Below are 16,950 nucleotides of genomic sequence, written 5' to 3'. Positions count from 1 at the left end.
AGCAAGGGTGGGATCTTATGCGGAGATCCAGCCCGGTATTCAACACTGCAGAATTGCCATCACATCTCTGCCACATTTACTTCGTCAGCATGGGAGCAGTGCATTATTGGTAATACCCTCATGGCGACCAAAGAGGTTCCAGCCCACGGTTGCCATCACAAATCATGTGCAGAACATGCCATTGAGCAACGGTTTAAGCAGAAGGTTTGCTGAAGGGTGAACGCACCTTGCCAGCTGTCGTTGCACACGCAGAGCTTCTCCCCAGTCAGATCACAGTAGCCGTGGTCGGGGCTACCGCAGTTATTTTTGCAATAGGGGATATCGCAGGCCTCTCCCTTCCAGTACTTGTCACAGTCACAGTATACCCTGCTCGGGACAGAGCCGCTAGTGGTGCATTTCCCATGGCCTGAGCAATTGTTAGGGCAGGAGTTGATCCTGCAGAGAAACAAAGAAGGGTTCAGCCCATGATATAGTGATGGTAATAATAGTAATAATTGTAAGAATAATAATAACGATAATAATGTTTTATCTTGTACTTTCGTATGCTGTTATGGAACAAGAGCCACATTTCTGACTCACCCCCCTCTCTCCTTTGCAGTTTCTGCCTGTCAGAGTTTATTCCCAGCTGCATGGAGTCTGCAGACACATACTGTGCCTGCGTGGCTTGCAACAATGTTGCACTCCTTGCCTGCGAGCATGACATCAGTGAGCTGCTACAGCAGTCTCTGAGATCCTCACCAGAATGGGCTAGTCTGCCCCCCCTCCTGTTTGTTCAGACATGGTCTGCCCCTAGACTTTTCCTTTGCCCACACCGCACCTCACTTCCTTTTCAACCCTGGAGACAGTGAGTAAAGAACCTTTCTCTGTTTATAACCCTTGGTGAGGCCATCTCTTTTTACCGGTTTCTAACTAATAATCACCACTACACACCATCCACAAGCATCTGTACCCTGCTACCTTTTCCCAATAAAGTGGAGGAAATATTACAGGGCTTGGAGTGATTTAAAAGGGAACTGTGTTAATGCTATCGGGAGCCATTCATACCAACGTGCCCTGGCTTCAGAATATATGCTGTTCGAAGTAATATTTAATTACATTATTTATTTATTTTTAAACGTATAGGAAAAGTAAAGTATAACTCCATAATTGAAGAGTCTGTTTTACAACTTAAAGGATTGTTGTATACATTTGGCCACGCTCAGTAGCACTCTTTTTGACACACACACACACACACACACACACACACACACACACACACACACACACACACACACACACACACACACACACACACACACACACACACACACACACACACACACACACACACACACACACACACACACACACACGTATATGATGTTGTGGGTTCTGGGGTTAGATTTTGAAGGATTGTTTGTTCATTAATTTTAATTTTCAACTGGTGTCAGTTGGTTGGAGGTTGGTGGGAGGGATTAAGCTCACCCCTGCCCACTTTTGAAGTAGCAGGTTTTTCCATGTACCTATGCAGGACAGGTCTACTGAGGTGATTCTCCCTCCACAGCAGAGGTAAATGAGAATTTTCACAGGTGGTGTTAGGCCCTGCATACTGGTCATGCCGTGAGGTGGCTGCAGGCTTATAACGCTTTGGCCAAAGGGTTTAACTAAATGACCCTTACTCATGAGAATACTAACATTGAAGTATTTATGTATTTTGTCACATTGGATTTTGTTGTATATATTTGGCCACGCTCAGTAGCACTCCTTTTGACACATATATATATATATATATATATATATACACATATATATATATAACTGATGTGGTGGGTTCCGGGGTTAGAGCTTACTGGGACTGTGTGCTCATTAAGCTTAAAGGATTATCCATCATGTATATAATCCTGCATGAGTACTCTACTCTCAGCTTCATGTCGCTTTGCCCAACATTCCATGATTGGATTGCCCCGTGAAGGTGAGTGCGCGGAAACGCGCAGGAGAGAGGAGGCTGATCTTTGAAGCAATATCGTAATGGGACATTTGGTCGCGGCCGTCTTGCCACGACCAAGTCCCCGCCGCTGTTAAGCCACAGAGGGGCCCTCCGCCACAGCCGCTCCGCCGCTGGCCACTTCTACAATAAGGTACATTTTAGGGTAGCGGGTTAACTTTAGGGATTTTAGGGGTTAGGAAAGGGGGATAACGTTAGGGGCTTTAGCGGGTAGGGGATAACTTTGGGTGCTTTAAATAGTTAATCTAATTAACTATTTTGTATGTCTGAGTTGATTAGACAAACCCCTCCCTTAAGTGTTAGTCAAATGCATGTGAATAGAGTACTTAAGTCACTGTAACATGGCTGTGAGCCATAAGGCTGTGTAACATCATAAGTGTACATCAAACGTGTCTACAAGAGTTAATTTTGGAGTTGAAATTGGAGGTGAAGATTGGAGGAAGATCTGGACTCTGCATTACAACGTTGCCACTGTGAGACATTAACTTTTAACATCTGTGATTTATTTGTACACTTTTATCCTCCAGTACCTTGGAACTCTCTCCTCCTGCATCTCACTATGCCCTCCCTATTTCTTTTTCTGTTTACTGTTTCCTTGCTCCTTTGTGAACATCTCTGTTCTCTCCAACTTCCCCACTCTCCAGTGCACCATTATTTATACACCTTTCTCCCAACAGCTTCTTTACCCCTCAATAAAAAACACCCACACAAATCCTCTATTCACACCCTCTATCTACTCCTACCTGCTGCTGGGGATCTCCCCTAAGCCTGATGCCAGACATACACACCTGATCTCACTCATGCCTCCCTGCCACCTCTTCCCCTGTAAACGGTGTTAACCTTTTCATTTAACACTGACCTTCCTTAAATTTTACCCCACAAATCAAGCATCCCAATAGCCTGCCCTCATGGCTAATGTTCCACACTCCTACCACCCATTGTGACCAAGCACTGCCATCTACAGCACTTACTCCCTCACCTGCTGTCTCTATAAGTTTCCCATTAAACCTCTTAGATTGTAAGCTCTTCGGGGCAGGGATTTCCTTTCCTATTGTCTGATTTTGCTACACTTATTGTATAATTATAATTCCCTGTACTGTATTCTTTGTGAAATAAAGACATACAATACAATACATACAATTAGGGAAGGGGGATAACGTTAGGGGCTTTTGCGGGTAGGGGATAACTTTAGGGGATTTAGGGGTTAGGAAAGGGGGATAACGTTAGGGGTTTTAGCGGGTAGGGGGATAACTTTAGGGGGTTTAGGGGTTATAGTAAGGGGTTAAGGTTTTTAGGGTACGGGGTAGCGTTAGTATTAGGGGTTAATTTTAGGGGGTTTTAGGGTAAGGGTTAAGGTTAGGGACTTACCTTGGAGGCAAGGTGAGTAGCGGCTAAATGCCGGCGGCCACTTGGTCGCAGCGAAGTGGCCGCGACCAACTGTCCTAAACCGTGCAAGACAAGCCAGAGCTTTGTGCTTTCTGCTTCCTCTCACCTGGGAAGAGGTAAACGTTCGGGAACAAATGCATCGTACGTACGAGTAAAAGATGTTGAACCCGGTTAAGTTGTAAGCAGCGTCGCTGAAGAAGTGAAGCAGAGCGTATCCCGACGTAGTGACAACCTCCGGTACCGTTTCATTCCCAGGCGCCTCAGGCACGATCAGACCACTGCAGGAATGAGATCGAGAAATGTCACTGAGGATAATGCAGAACCAGCACAAAAAGTGGTGTTACCATGACCGAAGTGTGATGGCTCATCAGACTCAGTATACAGAGACAACCGCAAGATCTGTAGAAATGTTGGGGATTGCTGCAATTTTTATTAATGATCACACAGGTATTTCAAAAATATCATGGCGTTAGCCATATTAAAAGCTGCAGACCAAGCAATATTCTACATGTGTTTTTTTTTTAAATAAATCAGTTCTGTACTATGAGAAAATACTTGTAGCATTTTTTTTTTAAAACAACTCTGACTGACATTTTTAATGTATTATAATGTAGGAAGCATTTTTTGTTTCTATAGCAACCATTTACAAAGTCACATCTCCTTCCTCCTCTGAAACACCCCATTTTAAGCCCCGCCCTCTCTATCTCTAGCAGTGCACCAATTTGATCTAGTGACTGCCTGGTCACATGATCCCCCTCACGGAACTTTGCATCTTTGGTCCTCTTCTGCTGCACTGACAGCCATTTAGTGAACCCACGAGCCGAATCTACGCTGATCGATCACAAGAGAACGGATTGGTCGGCAACTTAGCTAATTATCATTGTGTAAATTGTATTGATGCACATATGAAAGGGGGGGGGGACGCAGCTTGGACTGCTGCTATGAATGCTTCCCACAGAAAAGGCACATGTATTTTTTTTTATTATTGCTTGCTGCTGTGAAACTCTATGTACATAGACGGTGCTATATAAATAAAGATACTTGAATATGGAATCAAACACTTACTAATGCTATCACCGATTTACCAATTTATTATTTTGAAGAAATATTTTCAGAACATAAATCAGAATAAAAGGTGCTCTGAGCTTGGAAATTATCTACGATCAAATATATTTAGGTTCAATGACCACTCTTTGGTCTTAGGTACCAAATTTAGACTGTAAGCTCTTGGGATGGGGATTCACTTTGCCTGCAAAGAGGGCTGTGTTTGCAGAAACCAAGACAATAAATAATGAACGTAGTATTAAGAGGGGTTCCCAGTTGTATTGAGCAATGCGGCCGTTACTGACCCAGTTTGCCGACACCTGGGAGAACATCCTTACCCCAAACACAGGAAAAAACATGAATCAACGATGACATTTTTATGATGTTTTCATTTATTACTATAAAAATATCCATGATGTCAGAAAAGCATCTGTTAGAGTGTAACGGTCAATTGCCGTTCAAAAGGTCCCAAGACAGACACAAGTACAAGCGATACTAGCAAGCAGAGCATAATTAACTTGAAAAATGTATTTTTGATACCAAAACGTATGATAATATATGTTAGAACAATCATATTAGCCTCTTCACAACTTAAAGTGGGATTACCAGCATCACCTTCTGATGTAAGTATCTTGGGAAGCAGTGGGGCCCCCAGAGCTGAAAGTTCAGCGGTTCAGCCTTTTTTAAGGCAGTGGTGCTTTAAGAGTGTAATCTATGTATATAAATCTGCTGTTATTACTGGTTTGGGTCGCTATTAAAAATGTGAAATCATTTTATGTTATGGAAGAGGCCTGTTAGCAATGGCATTCTCTTTGAATTAGAAGAACATGATTTAAAGACCCTGTGTCTGCTGCTTGTAACCATGGCAAATCACTGAATCTTTGGTTGACCATACATTAGACTGACAGTTCTTTGGGAGAGGGTTAGAAATGGCACGCAAAGCAGGACATCACAACCCCAAAAATGATATTGGTTCAGCATTACTCTGTAAAGAAATCTCCGTCCAGTTCCTGGACCATTCTAGAACCTGGGATGGTGGAACGAATGATCTGGTTAATGTCTTATCCTTGGGGTGGGGGGTGGGAAAACTTGTTGGGAAACCAGTGCAATAGGTTTTTAATACGGGTGCAAAGCTATTTCCTAATTATACAACAAAAGTATAAGTCCTTGTAAACTGTAGCTTATGGCGAAAAACACAGAGCTAAGAGTAATTGGAATGGTATTACAGGCAGTCCTCGGTTATCCGACACAATGCGTTACTCAAAATGGCGTTGGATAGCGAAACGTTGTAAAGCGATACACGTTTTCCCATAGGAACACTGTTTAAATGAAAGGTTCCGTTCCTAAAGGCATTTTTAACACTAAAATACACCAAATATTTAACGCAGGCAATAAGATACGCAGCACACACATACATTATATAGTGTACATACTGTATTATATAATATATATATATTACAAACACATAAACAACTTTGCAAAGCGTCGTAAGAGCGTTGGATAAGCCTTTTTGGTGTTGTAAAAATGAACATAGGTATGGATTGCATGGCGTTGGATAAGCCATTCGTTGTAAAAACGAAGCGTTGTAAAACGAGGACCGCCTGTACATTGGTTCAATGCATGACTTGGGAAACGGTCATATCTGCAGGACCGTACAGTATTTTCATTCAGAAATACGACCCCCCCCCCCTTGCAAAACGCCAGGTACAGATAACGCCTAAAGTGCTTCTCAGTAGAGGTAATTGGAGATCTTTAACGCTTGCCATGACGGGTGACATTTCTCACCTAAGCACAGCAATTAAGGGTGAGTATATTGAATCTCCGTCATAGACGTACATATGGTCCCAGCTGCATTCCGTAGCAAAATGATTGAATCGTAACCGTAGCACTGCATTTGGGCTGAAAGAGAAGAGGGGGAAAAAGTCATCATTCTCCATGGGACTCTGCTAAAGCATTTTAATTACTTGGTAAATGTAGCCCAGAGTGTCAAAAGCCTACAGCAACTGGTCCAAAGCTATAGTAGGAACAAGTAAAATAGAACAAGTTAATAGGGAGCATGCTCCCCAATCAGTGTGATTCCAGCGGTGACACTCAATAGAGAAACGAGAAAGCAGAAGAGTAACTACTCCTATATTATTGGAGAAGTTTAAATCAATCGCTCATATCCATTTATCATAGTCACTGGTCTATTAACAGAGTTGCGGAGAACATGCAATGTTTTGGGTGGCACCGAGCCCTGCCATATACCCTCTATGGCCCACTCACTATACTCCGTTAGGCCACTCAACGTAACGCTGCCCTTAGTTATCACAGTGTTAGTGGTAAAGCTGGACTCACCAAAGAAAGTAACGCAGTGTGAACTTATGTTAACATCACGTATAAATCTTAGTGTTAAATAGAATGTACGTTAGGGAATATAATAGGCAAATGAGCCGCTAGCATAAGAATGCACTACTCACAAAGCTCTGCTAATGTTACCGCCACAAAATAACATTACATTATTTAAGTCATACCGAAACCTGGCATTACTCCTTCCCCGACACCGACATGGAGTTATTATTTCCCTCTCACCTCCTCAAAAATCCATTTTTCAGCATATGGCTGAGAGTAACACCAAAGTTTACAAAAAGTCACGTTATTTAAAGATAAAATAGCGTTATCCTGCAGATAACTCTATGCTAATGAGCTCTAGTACGGACAATATTTGTGCATATCATTTGTTTTGCGAGCATGTGGTTAACCTCGGAGGAAATAATGCTGGTTCCTGATTTAGGCAACGTTAGGTTATTTGTTCTTATTTAACGGAGTTTAGTGAATCAGGGCTTGTGGTCTGGCTGTCATGGTTTTTTTGGGGGTCGGGAGTTGGTTTTCATGTCTAAACCTGTAAAAGCACTTGACTGCACTGGGGGAAATTCATCAGTAGGTCAGAATTTTTGGAGTCTGCATCTATCAGAATCATATTAATGGTTTCACTTAGAAAGGGAAGAAGTGAAGTATCTTGGGTTAGGATTTTCGTCCCAAACAGCATATAACCTTTGACTGGCAACTAACAAACTCATTAATTTAGTTACAAAAATATGGACTACAATGTAAAAATCTTTTTTTTTTTATCAAATAATAGAACCATTGTTATCATTTAATTTTATTCTTGATTTATTGTACACAGACAACAATGGCAGAAAGCAACTAGAAGCAGAAAACGTATAAAGGGCTACATGCGGGAGCTGCCTTCCTGAGCAGCTGGATACAGAATAAAATGACACTTTCCAATGCGGTACTTAGTAATGTAAGTGCTGTATTAAAAAGCATTATTAAAGACTGTCAAGTTTCTTCCAATGCGGCTAATCAGGAAGGAAACAGTTAAATGGCTACAATTGCCCATAGTGTGTCAGTTGAACTATCATGCTACTGATTTTATTAATAAATAATGATTACTACATGTGGGGGGTTTATTCCAGTTTATTATATATATTTTTTAATTGCTTTTACTCAGCAAGTCCTCATAGTTGCTAGACTTGTGTCATATACAGTATGCTGGTAAAGAGATCGTTATCTTAGCTGATTTTCTAGCCCTACATGCAGCTCATTAACCTGAAATGAAATGCGAGCTGCTCTGCAACATTAAGGGTTTCAACAATCTGGTGCAGAGTTATCAGAAAAATACAGGCAGCTATAATGTGAATTTATTCCTGTTGGTGGATGAACAGAAAAAAATGTCATTATATCCAGATCTGATAGTTGCCTTCATCTTTTTCATCGGGGTTTATACAATTTTTCATATTATGTATGTATGTATGATATATATTTATTTCTCCCCCCCCCCTCCCCCCATCATTTTCAGCCCTTTTCGATCCACTGCTGGATGAAGCCTCCCCAGTGATCTCCCAGGTACTGCAGTTACAGCCTCTCTTCTCCACGCTGCTCCAACACATGTTCTGATCTCATCCTACCATCTTACTGTTGGTCATGGTCTTGGTCTACTGTATTAATCTGTCTTTGAAACCAAACGAGTACCATCTTTGTCCAACGATGATCTTTTCTTCTTGCGATATGTGCGGCCCACTGATATTTTAATTTCTTCCCCCGTGTGATGATGTCACAGACTTTTGTTGGGTTTCGAACCCATTCATTATTTTTCCTGTCTCTCCGGGCAATATCCAGCGTGCATCTCTCCGTCATTCTTTGCATCATCTAAAGCTTCTGAATTATCTTCGCATTTATGGTCCACGTTTCCCATCCATACGTGAGCACGGGCGGAATACACTGTTTCTTCCAAATGTCTCCATTCCATCTTATATTACACACACAGAAAATATGATGCTTTCCAGATTAAAATATACTTTTTGCACTATCCATCCACATGACTGTAAGTTCTACAGAACAGTTGTAAACTATGCAAGAACTCATAATACATTCCTGTTTGGAGATTATTTATAGTTGCAATAAACAATGGACAGAAGATTGTTTGTCAATGGACAAGAGACTTGTTTTTCACTACTATTCTGTTAAACCCCATTTGCTGCTAATTGGGATTGAGCCCCTCTGCCAGTGATGGGGTCTGTGCAACATGACACGGGTGCAGATGTTGAGCCTCTGTTAATGGGAGCCGATGATAGGGGCCAGTATGAACATTTCAGCCTGCACTGGTCCTTATTCCGCAGATATCACCGTATGGGTTTATGTGTCTTTTCCAGTTTTACAAAAGTGAATAAACATTGGCAGATTTTCCTTAGAAAATTGCCCATTGAAAAGGACTGACAAATACTGTAGTACAACTAGGTGTATTCTTCTTTGTTTCTGTGCCAGTCAAAGCCTGGAGCAACCTCTCCCAGAGCATTCTGGGTAGGTCCAGCAAATAACCACACAAATGTATGTATATTTTAAACTTCCTTGTCCGATGACTAGAACCCCTTTTTACAAGCAGCCTATACCAGGGGTGGGCAACTCCAATCCTCACGGTCCAACAACATGTCAGGTTTCCAGCATTTCCCTGCTTCAGCACAGGTGGTTCAATCAGTGCCTCCCCACAGCCACCTGTGCTGACGTCGGGATATCCTGAAAGCCTGACCTGTTGATGTCTCTTCAGGAATGGAGTTGCCCAGCCCTGGCCTATGCAGATAAGCCTGGGAAGGAAGGAGAATAATGAAAATATGTACTGTGTATAGCCAGCCGAGTTGATAGATATACTTACTATCCTTCAATTAACCAAGTACATTTGGTTTTATATTTATAGTTGATAGGCCCGTCTGTTAAATTTCCTGCAGGTTCTGTTAACCTGTAAAAGAAGAGGCAGAGCGTGTGATCAGAAGAATAGCACTTTCATGGAAACAAAGGTACAACACTTACATTAACCATTTCGCTGCCAGTGTGGGTGACAGAGCTTTGGGTCAAACAATCCAGTTCCTTAGAGCAGTGGTACTGCCCCAACAGGTCAGGTTTTGAGGATATCCCTGCTTCAGCACAGGTGGCTCAATCCAGCCTCTGATTGAGCTACTTGTGTTGAAGCAGGGCCTGATTAATCCACCTGTGTAGAAGCAGGGATATCCTGAAAACCTGACCTGTTGGGAAGTCTTGAGGACTGGAGTTGAGAACCCCTGCCTTAGAGCACTTCTAATTCCAAAATGTACTGTATATTTGTGATGAATTCAACGGTGCAATCCCTGGCTCCACAGTGATCCTTCCACAGTGATCCTTCCACAGTAACCCTTCCACAGTAACCCTTCCACAGTAATCCTTCCACAGTTGTAGTTACATCAGATTTGAGTCAAATACTCGGGGTGATTTATCACAGTCACCCAGCTGCTAAAATGGGGGGGAATGATGTCTAAATAAAATCTGTACTGCTTAAATGGGACTTCTTCCCTTAAAACAATCTGCTGCTGTTTCTTTTCTAATTTAGGCACATTGTTGCAAATGGGAGACTTTCATACACAGCCGCCACAGTATCCAAACCGTACTATAACTTGACAATTATTCAGTATTCGTTTATCTAGCTTGCTTTTCAGATCTCGTAAATATATATGTATATGGCACTTCAGATAAATATTTTAGTATCTGGAATTTATCACCACTCCCATTGTATAAATAAACATATCACTAATTACGGGTACGCATCCTGTAATGTATGGGGTGCTTGACTCCATTCCTCAAGCTTCCCCAGCAGGTCAGGTTTTCAGGATATCCTGGCTTCAGCACAGGTGGCTCCCTACTTTAGCACAGGTGGCGCAATCAGACCCTGCTTCAGCACAGGTGGCTCAGAGGCTGCCCTCTGCATCTTTTCAAGCTGTTGTGACACAGGCTGTGATCGTCACTGGAAGTATCCGTGTGGGGTAGTTCTTATCATTCCGAGTAACACCAGGGTTACTGCAGATGGAAATGACTTTTCCATTTGGTTTAAGCACCAATCTTTAAGCGACTGGTTCTTTAATGTTTTTGGCCGGTCATAAAACACTTCAATGCTATATTACGACCTTCTCCCGGTGAGCGCACAATTTAAGCACAGCAATCAAGGTGACTCTACTAAAGAACAAAATGGAACTGTGCAATAGATGCATTCTATGGGTTATTATCATAACAGCATTAGTCATTCTGCACTGAATACGGACACAACACTTTAATGGAACTATTCACTGCCTGAAGAGGGACAGAATTGGCTTCCCACCATCTCTTGTCATCTCTGGAAGGTGGGAGACTGTGTGTTCTGAAGGGAATGTGGTTCCCTACAAAGCACTTAAACATCACAGAAATGAAACGAGATGAGAACCAGGGCACTAGTGATGGGTTTGAGCGTTTCCGATCCTCAGAATCTTTTATCAATGTTCTTGGTGACGATGATGAAACAGCGCACCGTTTAATGCTCCACGGGAACCTGGGGACAGGTTTTTTTTTGTTATCTCTGCAGCAAAAATCTTCATTTATTTAACTGTTTCTTGTATGTATTTAGTTCAGCTAAAAGCCTGACTTTACACTGGTATCTTTTGAAATGATGAAACAGTGTCCCAGTTCCAGAAGAAGACCCTTTTGTGGGCATTTGTAATGACTAGCATAAAAGTTCTTCATAGAAACAAATCTGTATGTGGTATTTTGAGAATTATAATGCCTGGCCTCATTAAAAGACGCAGATCAAACAATATCCTACATGTGTGTTTTTTTAATAAATCAGTTCTGTATTATGAGATAATACATGTAGCATTTTTTTAAACAACTCTGAATGACATTTTGAATGTATTATAATGTAACAAGCCCTTTTTGTTTCTATAGTAACCATTTACAAAGTCACAGATACTGAGTCAATACTCTTCTGCAGCCATTTAGCGAACCCGCAAGCCGAAACTTCGCCGATCGATCACAGGAGAACGGAGCAATCGGCAACTTTGCTAATTTCTTATTGTGTGGATAGTATTGATGCACATATTAAATGGAAAAAAAACATAATTATATCTTTTTTTTTAAACGCAGCTTGAACTGCTGTTTAAAAACCTGTGTTTGCATGGCTGATGGGAATGAGTGAAAACAACTCATAAGTAGGGTTGCCAGATGGCTTGTCCAAAAATACTGGACACAATGGCAAAAGTTGCGACCCCCCCAATACATATATTTTTTTTTAAAACACGCTCCCGAATGCATATAAAATATAGCCCCACCACCCCATATATATAAAATATAGCCCCACCTCTCCAATACATATAAAATATACCCCCACCTCCCCAATACATATAAAATATCCCCCACCTCCCCAATACATATAAAATATCCCCCCACCTCCCCAATACATATAAAATATCCCCCCACCTCCCCAATACATATAAAATATCCCCCACCTCCCCAATACATATAAAATATACCCCACCTCCCCAATACATATAAAATATCCCCCACCTCCCCAATACATATAAAATATACCCCACCTCCCCAATACATATAAAATATACCCCACCTCCCCAATACATATAAAATATACCCCACCTCCCCAATACATATAAAATATACCCCACCTCCCCAATACATATAAAATATACCCCACCTCCCCAATACATATAAAATATACCCCACCTCCCCAATACATATAAAATATACCCCACCTCCCCAATACATATAAAATATACCCCACCTCCCCAATATATATAAAATATACCCCACCTCCCCAATACATAAAAAATATACCCCACCACCCATATACATATTAAATATACCCCCACCTCCCCAATACATATAAAATATACCCCACCACCCATATACATATTAAATATACCCCCACCTCCCCCCACAGTGTACTTTACCTGTCTCCTGACCTGCAGGACACAGACAGCACAGGAATATGTCTCTGGCCCGCCGGGGTGTAGGCTCCGGCCCCGCTGTCCTCTGGTTGGCTGTCCTCTCCTCCAATCAGGGACAGCACACCAGTCCTCCTTGCTCTGCCCGGCCACCCCTCTCACTGCCTCCGCCCGCCCCCTCAGCACGCTTGCCGCCGCCCTCATCACTGACCATGCCAGCCCTCGCGCTGCCACTGCCGCAACAATGGTAATACCGGACACATAGGTGTCCGGTATTACCTCCAAATTTATACCGGACAGACAGCAGAATTACCGGCCTGTCCGGGTGAAAACCGGACACTTGGCAACCCTACTCATAAGGGTATACAGGTCTGTAACAGGTTCTGACAATGTATTATTAATTTTATGTCAACAACCATTATTTTCATTCTGTGTTTCTTGGCATACAAATATCAAGATACTTTGCACCTATTATTCCAAGTGTGCATACATTTGTGACATTCTGCATGTCTGTCCATCATTATAATGGAGTAGTAATCTCTGGCCTTGCAAATATAAGGCTTAGATTACACTACCTACGTGCACGCGCGATGGAACACAGACTCCCGCATGACTGCAGCCCTAGCAATGTGTCAACTGAGCTGCAGGCGATTGGGGAGGCGTGGGGTATAGCAGGTTAGCCCTCATTGGCTGAACGCGTCACGAAGCAGGTTAGCCCTCATTGGCTGAACCGCTCGAAAAGACAAACATTTTGTCTCTTCAAAACGCGGTCATGCCATCGTGCATGCACGCACCAGGGGCGGCCTCATAGGCATTATGCAATTTGTGCTTGTCACGCGCTAGCACAATCGCGCTGACTATAAGCTCAGCCTTATTGGTATAAAGAGACACAAGCAAAGACAGCTAAGGACCTGCAGAGCAGGGACCATACAGCTACAGGGACACCTTTGGTCCAAGCTCCATCCCAAAGGCAATAGAAAGAGGTACTAGTTGTTACTTGAAAACAGACCAGAATTTTTTACTTTCAAGATACTGACAAGCTGGCAAATTAGTCAAAGATCTTTATCTAACTATGAAAGGCAGATCCAGCAGTACAATGTGCTCAGTTATAATCCCTAAGCATTTATGGGAATAATTTACTAAGTGATGTAAAGCCATAAAACGCCAACAGCCTCATAAGAAACAGTATGCCTATACCAGATGTCTTATGGGTAAGCACCATTAAGTAGATATGTGCAGATCGTTCACTGAAACCAATGTAGGCCATTTTTATTTTATGTGGCCATCAGTGTCAAGAAAACATTTTCATTATAAAAGAGACAGTTGTGTCAAATAAATTGCACAATGTGATTTAAATGTTCTGGGTGCATTAGCTGATATAATAGAGAATGGCACAAACTGTCAGTTTTTCTATCTACATGACATCCGAGACACTAATAAATAATCCCTTTGCTCAATTTCATTCTTTGAACATCCTTGTATGGTTTGCTGAAACTGCAGGTGGGCCAATGCGTCAAACAAATAGGCACATTTACCCGCTGAGATACGGCACGATGTGCAGCTCGCCTCTCCAGGCACAACAGGGTTAAACAGAGATCTGCAGAATTCTGCAGCTATAGCATGAGACTATAGCACAGCATGAGTGGGGTCACCTCGCGTCCATCATCTCTGCATTCGGCAGGCCTTTATAACGCCAGCAGCGAATCATCTTTCTGCGCGCTCTGCCAAGACTCTTCTCTTACCCTTTTTTTGTACGTCTTTCTCCGATCAATTCTCGTTAATCAGACCTTTTAAAACACCAGATCAGCAAAGCTAAAAATAATATTTCATACCACAAGGCAGCAAGGTTCTGTGAAGAATAAGTGATGCTAACTGCTGCAGTGCCAAAAATATGTTTTTGAGGAAAGGAATACCTGTAGAAATATGAAGCACTTTAAAAAAAAAAAAGAAATTAAAACATTCTGTATTTTGATTTTTTCCCATTAGAAAGAACTAAAGATTTAATAACAAATGCCTCCTTTCTATTACTTCTATAGGAGGGAATAGCTATTCTCTTTAAAGTGCATCCATAAGCATACAGCAGCATGGGCTAATTAAACTAGGCGGTAGTTTCAGGATTAGTGCAGTTGCAAAATAGTAATGAAACATTGCTACAGAAATGTAAGTAATTCATGTTTGGAGCAAGCGGTGTTCGCTCTGCTTTGGTGTCTCCCTCCGGAACTTGATGAATGACCCAATCATAAACACACTCTGCGGGGATTGGGCTTTTTTTTTTTTACATTTGCAGCTTTTCCCACGTATAGTACCATCTAATTATATGGAGTGCGTTCCGTCTAAACATTTTCCAATAACAGTCCAAATCGTGCTTCAATGTGTTTTAAATGGAATGAGTGTATAATAAACACAGCTGACTTTTAATATTTTTACAGCTTTTAATAAAAAAAAAAAGTAATTTATTTGGATTTGGAAGTTAGAAAGAGCTCTTCTCGAGTTTGTAATCTCCTCTTCATGTTGGTTAAGATGCAGTGATGTATAACAGTATATTTGCAGTGATATAGAACAGTATATTTGTCATAATAGAACAGTGGTTTTCAACCTTTTTTTGTTTGTAAACGAACCCTATGTGAAATTCTGTGAAACCACAATCCTCTCTAATAGCGCGTCTGAGATCTGATGTATTGTAAGGAACCCCAACCCTCACTAATAGCGTGTCTGAGATCAGATGTATTGTAAGAAACCCCAATCCTCTCTAATAGCGTGTCTGAGATCAGATGTATTGTAAGAAACCAAGATGGATATAACGGAAGTCCGCGCTCGTGCTGTCCCAAAAAATGTGTCTGAAATGTAACTACTAGACTCTTGCTGCCACCCGCTTGGAGAACTCCATGATCTCCTGTAAGAGAGTTCCCAGAGGCCTTAGAATAATTAAAAATTCCACATATGGTATTAACAATTCCAAGTTTCTAACAGAATGGGATGAGGCTTTGGAATTGTGTTCACGGAAATTAATGACACTTCTTAAAGGATGAACTCAAAGAGATTGATTTGAAAATACTAAAAATAAAGGAAGACATCCTTGAATTATCAGAATTTGACATACTACCTCAATTGATGGAGGAGCTTAATGCTAAAATTAAAAACTATGAGAATGGCATTAACGTGATCAAAAATAAGACATTTTTAAAGGGATAAAACGGACTACCTACTGTATTCAATAAACAGAAAAATTGGAATGTAGGGGAGATAGTGAACCCCTCTAAAGGTTATCCCCATCTTCCCAAATCTATGTTGGGAAATAATGATGAAGGAAAACCCCCAGAAACCAAGGGTAACACCAAGGTTTCCTTGTATAAAAAAAACCTCATTATAAAAATGTTGATAAAGTGGAGCCACACAGAAATGGACATTATCCTTCAAGCACTAATATAATTTATACTCCCAATGAAGGAGCTAGAAGGAGAACAGATCCTCATCATCAGTGGTTGACAAATCACCAAAAAATCTACTCGCCACACAAAAAAATCTACTCGCCACCTAGTACCAAACGTGTGCTGCTTGGGCCAATATTTACTCGCCCGGGGGTTAAATCCACTCGCCCGGGGCGAGCAAATGTATAGGTTTGTCGAACACTGCTCATCATTATAGAGGCCATAATGAGAGATATAATGATAATTGGAGGACTGTTAAACACCAGTCCAAACATAAGAATCCTAATAAGGAGAGTGTGTATCCATCTGATAAGAGCAAACAGCTCCTTTATGAAACCAAATGAGTTCAAATTATCTACTAGATTTCGTGAGCTAGAGGAGGCACAAAGTGATAATGATGTTGACCAATCTATGCCTTTTTTTCAAGGGGAGTAGAACAGAAAGCATACAAGACTGGATTGGAACTTGGACAACCCTCCGTGAAAACCTCAAACCAGATCTGTAACAAGAAAAATATCTCATTCAGACGAGGTAAGAGAGGAGGGAGAAAGTCCCCCACCCAGGAAGGTTACCGGAGCCAGAAACACTAAGATGAAAGGGTATCTTCAATTTGTCCTCGTTCAAGATAAATCATTAACTTTGTGATGTCCTTTCAAAAGGCTTAACCTTCTCTCCCTAGATGAGCAATCCTAGTGAGTTTGATCTTTACATTGATCTTCAAAAATATTTGAGGACATTAACCCTACACAGACACTTCTCTGGGTCCTCTAACAATTATCTTACTGAGGGAACCCCTATACCAGTTTCGACCAATTTGTTTTTAGGGATTTAGAAA

The 16,950-nt window shown here is 41.5% G+C and overlaps 1 protein-coding gene across 8 annotated transcripts in view; it reads right to left on the bottom strand.

The window, feature by feature from the left end:
* ATRNL1 (attractin like 1) overlaps positions 1–16,950 on the bottom strand; it is a 662,687-nt gene that overhangs the window by 556,433 nt on the left and 89,304 nt on the right. For all 8 annotated transcript variants that reach the window (XM_075611983.1, XM_075611984.1, XM_075611985.1 and 5 more), the window contains 4 exons: positions 9,606–9,689; positions 6,200–6,313; positions 3,520–3,648; positions 227–435 (listed from right to left, as the gene is read on the bottom strand). In XM_075611983.1, coding sequence (XP_075468098.1) covers positions 227–435; positions 3,520–3,648; positions 6,200–6,313; positions 9,606–9,689 — 536 coding nt within the window. The remainder of the gene's footprint in view (positions 1–226; positions 436–3,519; positions 3,649–6,199; positions 6,314–9,605; positions 9,690–16,950) is intronic.

Source organism: Ascaphus truei, chromosome 8 (genome assembly GCF_040206685.1).
Source record: "Ascaphus truei isolate aAscTru1 chromosome 8, aAscTru1.hap1, whole genome shotgun sequence".
In the NCBI taxonomy this organism is placed as follows: Eukaryota; Metazoa; Chordata; class Amphibia; order Anura; family Ascaphidae; genus Ascaphus; species Ascaphus truei.
The sequence above is the reverse complement of the archived record's forward strand: the minus strand, read 5'-3'. Positions and strand labels throughout refer to the sequence as shown.